Source organism: Camelus ferus, chromosome 36 (assembly GCF_009834535.1).
Source record: "Camelus ferus isolate YT-003-E chromosome 36, BCGSAC_Cfer_1.0, whole genome shotgun sequence".
NCBI lineage: Eukaryota > Metazoa > Chordata > Mammalia > Artiodactyla > Camelidae > Camelus > Camelus ferus.
Genome location: NC_045731.1, coordinates 13,386,165 through 13,392,164, shown reverse-complemented (window position 1 = coordinate 13,392,164; position 6,000 = coordinate 13,386,165). Strand labels below are relative to the sequence as shown.

At 51.6% G+C, this 6,000-nt stretch overlaps 1 protein-coding gene across 1 annotated transcript in view; it reads left to right on the top strand.

Moving 5' to 3' along the window:
* The first annotated feature begins 282 nt into the window (after positions 1 to 282).
* Positions 283 to 6,000, top strand: part of SLC9A2 (solute carrier family 9 member A2) — a 54,171-nt gene continuing 48,453 nt past the window's right edge. The window contains exon 1 of the mRNA XM_032474204.1: positions 283 to 1,191. Coding sequence (XP_032330095.1) covers positions 372 to 1,191 — 820 coding nt within the window. The 5' untranslated portion in view covers positions 283 to 371. The remainder of the gene's footprint in view (positions 1,192 to 6,000) is intronic.

Here is a 6,000-nt window from a genome sequence, read left to right as displayed (position 1 = left end):
TACACCTCTAAGCCTGAAAACAGAAAAGCAGTTTCTCCTTTTCGTGACCGGGGGCGGGGAGGAGAGAAGTGGGAGCCACAGGGGCACGATGAGTGAAAGCCGAACACGGTGGAAAAGCAAAGGAGGGGGTTCGGTGGGAGCGTGGGAACACTGAGTTCTGCGCCGGAGTTTCGGCGCCCGGAGAGCGCGCCCTGTGCGCCAGCTGACGGCTCCGGGAAGGGGAACAAAATGGGGCTGTTCTAAAGCTTCCGTACGGCGCGCGCCCCGAGCCCCACCCCCGCGCACCGGGTCCCCGGGTCCCCGGGCCCCTCTCTGGAAGCGGCGGGGAGAGCGCGCGCCGCGTGGGTCGCGCCGGCCGCTTCCCTGGATGGATGCCCGACGCGGCCTCCGGGGCGGGGACAGCTCCGGCCACCTCGCGCCGGGCGCGGCCGGTCCGCCCAGAGCTCACCGGCTCCGGGGGTGGCGGGTCGCGGCGCGCGGCGAGGGCCCGAGGGGAGCGCAGCCGCCGCCCCCGCGGCTCGGGGCCCCGTGTGGCCGGCGGGCTCGGCAGGTGCACCAAGCGCCCGCCCCGGGCGCGTCCTCCCGCCCCGCGGCCTGGGCGCCGCGCCCGCCCCGCCCCGCCCCCGCCCGCGGGCCGCCCGGGGCCGGGCCTGCAGCTGCGGCGGCCGGCGGACGGGACATGGGCCGGCGGCCGGCGGCGGAGGGCGGCTGAGGGCGCCGAGGGTCCGCGCCGTGTCCTCGCGTCCCGTGCGCGCCCGCCAGGCGCTGCTCCCGCTCGCGGTGGGAGCTCGGCCGGTGCGCGGCAGACACCCGGGCCGCTCCCTGTGGGGCCCGGCGGGCGGCGCGGCCCGGGGCGATGCGCTGAGCGCACCGAGGGCCGCGCGCGGGGGGCCGAGCCCATGGAGCCGGCGGGCGCCGGGCCGAGCAGGCGGGCGCCGCCACCGCCGCCGCTGCTGCTGCTGCTGCTCCTGCAGGTGGCGGGGCCGGCGGGCGCCCTGGCCGAGACCCTGCTGGACGCGCCGCGGGCCATGGGCACCAGCTCCAGCCCGCCCAGCCCGGCCAGCGTGGTGGCGCCCGGGACGACGCCGTTCGAGGAGAGCCGCCTGCCGGTGTTCACCCTGGATTACCCCCACGTGCAGATCCCCTTCGAGATCACCCTGTGGATCCTGCTGGCCTCCCTGGCCAAGATCGGTGAGCGAGCGGGCCCGCGCAGTGGGGCGGGGGCCGCCGCGAGGGGAAGCCCGGGAGGGTGCCCCGGTTGGCGAGCTGACCTCCGGGTCGTAGCCGCCTCCCGTGGACCAGGGCCGGGACGACAGAGCAACTTCATCTGGCGAGAGGGACCCCGGGAGGAGCCGTTTCGTGCTTTGGTTCTTTTTGGACATTGGCCTTGAAATAGCCCCCAACTTCAGACCGCACACACTGAGCGATTTACCGCTCCTTCTGCCTCTGACGCCGGGAGTGACAGCCTTCTGCCAAAGTTGAGGTCCTTACTGAGGGAGGGAGCCGGTGGGCTCAAGTTTATGGCTGTCACCTTTTGGGAGAGGGGCGAGGCTAGAACAGTTTAAAGGTTAAAAGCCTGGATGCCCGGAGAGATGCGTCTTGGCAGGGACACAGACCCTGCCGTACCTTGACTCCTGAGGTGCATGGAAGGGGACCAGGGACACCTGAGTGCCTGCAGCACGACGGCGACGCCCTGCCTCCTCCCTCCTCTGGGCTGAGGCTGTCACTCTCCAGGAAGCATTTTCTTGGTGACTGAGGCCAATGAAGTAAGATGCATGTTTAAAAATAATTAACCCACTTTTCAAAACTACCTTTAACGCTCACTTGGAAAGCAGCAGACTCCGAATGTATTTTCTCATTTTCATTTTGTCACCCCGCATAAACTTTTATTATGAGCCTGGTGCTTTACATTCTTTTTTTTTTTTTTACTTTACATTTTAAATACTTTTTTAAAATCTTAAAATATGGCACCTACTGTTGTTGCACTGATTCCAAAAGGTTATCGAGACAACAGAGAGAAACTTCTGCATTATTGCATAGGTTTTATACATTTTCCCTGTGAAAGGTCTCATGCTCTAAGGTGAGGCAGGTCTTCATAAAGGATAGAAAGACACGTTGCCAGCATCCTCTAATCTATAGATTGGTGGGAGAGATGGCATCCACTCCAGTGATCCTAATACAGGAAAGTGCTTGGTGGAATAAGACATTCAGAAAAGATAATATGCAGTGTAGAGATAAGTGAATTACTTCCTTGTGCCCAGAAAGCATTTAAACCTGGTTTTCAAGGATGACTGGGATATGGTCAGTTGGAGATGAAACGGAGCAACATTCCAGAGAGGAATAAATGCATAAATTGGGATGGAAGTGCAAAGCGGGTAAAAGGGGTGGTTTATAGAAGGTAGAAGTTGCGGGAGGTTAGCCTGAAGCGAACCTTCAGTATCAGGTTAAATTAACTAAGTTCTGTCAGTGATGACCAAAGGAAGCACGTGCTAGGTCGTGGCTTTGCCACGTGTAATTGCCTGACTTTGACATGGTTCCACTAGTTGAGTGTTTGAATTTTGCCTGAGAAATGGGATAAGGGGAAATGGACTTCCCCATCTGTTAAACAGATACACACGATAAACTCGTTGCCTGTAAACCTGGGGACCATAACTGTCCTGACAACAGCCCTGCCAAGTGGGAAGGGCAGATATTAATACCCACTTGGTAGAGGTGGGAACTGAAGCTCGGAGAGTTTACATGAGTTGCCCGCGGACACACAGCGGGGAGGCACGTGCAGGCTCAGTCCACCCTTCCCCTCCCTGAGCCTCCATCACCTGTGGGCCGCCTCCGTGCTGTTTCCATTACTGCTTCTCTGGTGCCATTTCTATTCAATTACAACTTCTTTCTTCTGTTCTTCACCCTTGATTATTTTAATCTGATTAATTACACTAATAACAGCCGCTAGTTGGCACTTAAGTTCATTATCTCTCATTTTCACAACCATCCTGGGGAGGTGTCATGACCACACTTCATGTACGAGGACCCCGAAAACTGGGAGGTTAACTTGGTGGGGGGTGGTGAGCCTGAATGCCACCCATTTCTCCCTGACGTCTCATCTTCATGTCTACCCTGGGGCCTTGTTTGGTTGTGAGGATTCAAGGAGAACAGATATGTCTAACCTTGGACTGTGCGGGGCGTGCAGTGAGCCCTGAGCATTGACATCCTTAGTAGGGGCGGAGGAAGAGTTGCAGGGGCCACCCGGGTAGTTTTCTGACACTCTGGTTCCTTTCCCACTGGGCTGGGCTGCTGCCTGCATTTCTCTGCTTCTGGTTTTAGGCTCAGCCTTTTCTGAGTGCTCTCATTCTGTGGGTTGTCTTTTTTACACTTGCTTTTTTCCCATCATAATCTATTCGTCTTTGCCCTCATCATGTTAATTGGACGGTATTTCATTAAAAGGCATCCGTGCTGGTGGGAGTTCCTAGGTGTAGGTCTCTGCCCGTCGGCAGTGCTCTCATCCAGATGTGTCTTATTCCCTGGCACTTGCTCCTTCGTCCCTCTCTCTGCCTCCCCCCAAATCTGAAACTTCTCTGGTGACTGTTTCCTATCTCCTCCCTGCTTTTGGGGTGACACAGAGATGGAAGAGGACAGACGTTCATGTCTCCCGGCCAGAAGGGTCTGAGTGGAGCGGAGATGGCTGTGGTGGGATGAAGGCTATGGTTCTCAGAGAAATAAGTGCAGCTTTTTGCAGTACCAAAAGCTGGTGCTTGGGGTCTCTTCTAGGTTCTTCCTGTACACAGTCCAGCCCTGAGCTCCTGCTGCAGCTCTGTTCCTAGAAGAGCTGGGAGATGCTCAGAGACCCCCGGCCCCCGCTCCCCTCTCCCCTCACAGTCCTAAACGTGCTGTTTGGCTGTGGGAAGGAGTGCTGGTACTGAGGGACACTTTGACAGCCCATTAAACAGTCCTATAGTCATTTCAAATTCTATTTTAACTTTTTCATTGGAAACAACTATTATTTGAGGTGACTTACATGACTTAATTTGCTCATATTTGGGTAGGGTGATGAATTGAGCAGCACAAAGGGACGTGAGGCTTTGGGTAACAGGAGTGTTAACTCATGCAAAATGCCACAGTTTCTATTTTAGGCACTCCCCCCCCTTTTTTTTAAATTGAAGTACAGTTACAACGTGTCCATTTCTGGTGCACAGCACAATGTCCCAGTCATGCATGGACATACATATATTCCTTTTCATATTCTTTTTCATTAAAGGTTATTACAAGAAATTGAATATAGTTCCCTGTGCTGTACAGTAGAAATCTGTTTTTTTTAATCTATTTTTGCATATAGTGGCTAACATTTATAAATCTCAAACTCCCAAATTTATCCCTTCCCACCCCCTTTCCTCCAGTAACCGTAAGATTGTTTACTATGTATTTGGGGCACTTTAATGCCATGTGCCTCGTGTAGCTGAACTTTCCTGCCCAGTAGAACATGGAGAAACATTGCTAGTGATTAGTAACAGACTGCCCCCAACAGAGGCTCCTAACAGCATTCATAGGAGGTTTAAATCATGCCAGGTGGTGAATTCAGAATAGTTTTCTAGATCGCAGCACAATATAGCCTTAGAAATACTACAACCAGAAGGGAGAAAATGCATTTTTGGCAGTGTTGAATGATCCAACTTAACTTTCATTGTTTTACTCAATTATCAGGGACAATCGACTTCCTAATCGTTTGGTCAAAAAGAGAGTTCTGTAGTTACAACGTTTCCTAAAATGATAACTGTGATAATGTTGTGTATGTGTGTGTGAAGTAGGTTAAATAAACAAAGAACATAGACAATCCAGGGCACCTTTGAAAAGTTTGTTAAATTTTGGCAAAAAACATCGTCTCAGTTTGTTTTTCACTCAGATCCTCACATGTGTGAATTCTTATTTTTCTTTCATTTTGAATGTTTTTATTTTGAGTAACCGTTGATTTTTTTTTTAACAGTTGTAAATGCACACTTTGCCTGGTAAGTCCTGTACACAGGATGGAATTCTGCAGCCTGGAATGATAGGGAGCCAAAGAATTAAGAAGAGAAAAAATTGGGGGAGTGTTCTAAGATTATCTTCTCTGATTTCCTTGCCCGTGAAGTAGGTCAGAGGGATTTTTCCTAAACTGAGTGAATTTGGGCATGTGTTCTACCTCTATCCAAGGTCCAGGGACAAAGTATCTGGGTTCCCTGCTGTTTAACAAAGCTCCTATCTTTGTCCTCAGTGGTCCCCTAGAGGCCCCTGCACTTATCTTGTAGTCCTGTGGGGCTGGCCCGTTTGCCTCTTCCAGGTGTCCGCACTCACCTTGTCCTTTTCATTTCCTTTGCTCTTGAACTTGGGGTCAGGATACAGAACTTTCCCCTTCTCTTCATCTTTTTGAAATTAAATAACTTGTATTATTATTTTAAGGGAAAGGCAAAACAGTTTGGTCCATGAAGCTTTCTCCTCTGGGCTCCAGACTCTCCTGAATTTAAAATGTGAAACCAGAGATTTTCTTTGGTTAATGTCTGCCTAATTACTGAGATCTTGATCTCTGGAAAAGCCTGTGCTTGCCTTTGATCTGTTTCTCTTTGTCATATTTGGTTTTCCGGAAGCATATTCACCAACTGGTTGGTCAGCAAACGGAGCTCATGGTCTTCACTTAGGATTTGAACCACATCTCACTTTGAACACACTTCTGAAGCCAGGTCCTCTTGATGGCATGTGTTTGTTCCTAAAAAGCTCAAAGAGGAGTTGTAATGTGTTACTGTCTCAACCTCCCTCTCTTCCCATTGGGCTAACCATACATTTCCTGTTTTCAGTCCGAAGGATGAGTTCAGTGACTTTCTAAAGATGCTTTCTGGTGCCTTCTAGAGTTTTATCACTGCACCCTACCACAGAAATATTTTTGTACCTTTTGAAATAATAGCAGGTCATTTTTTTTAACCAAAAATGTTACTCTTTGTATAAACTTTAAAAATGAAAATAACATTAATTTATCATTAA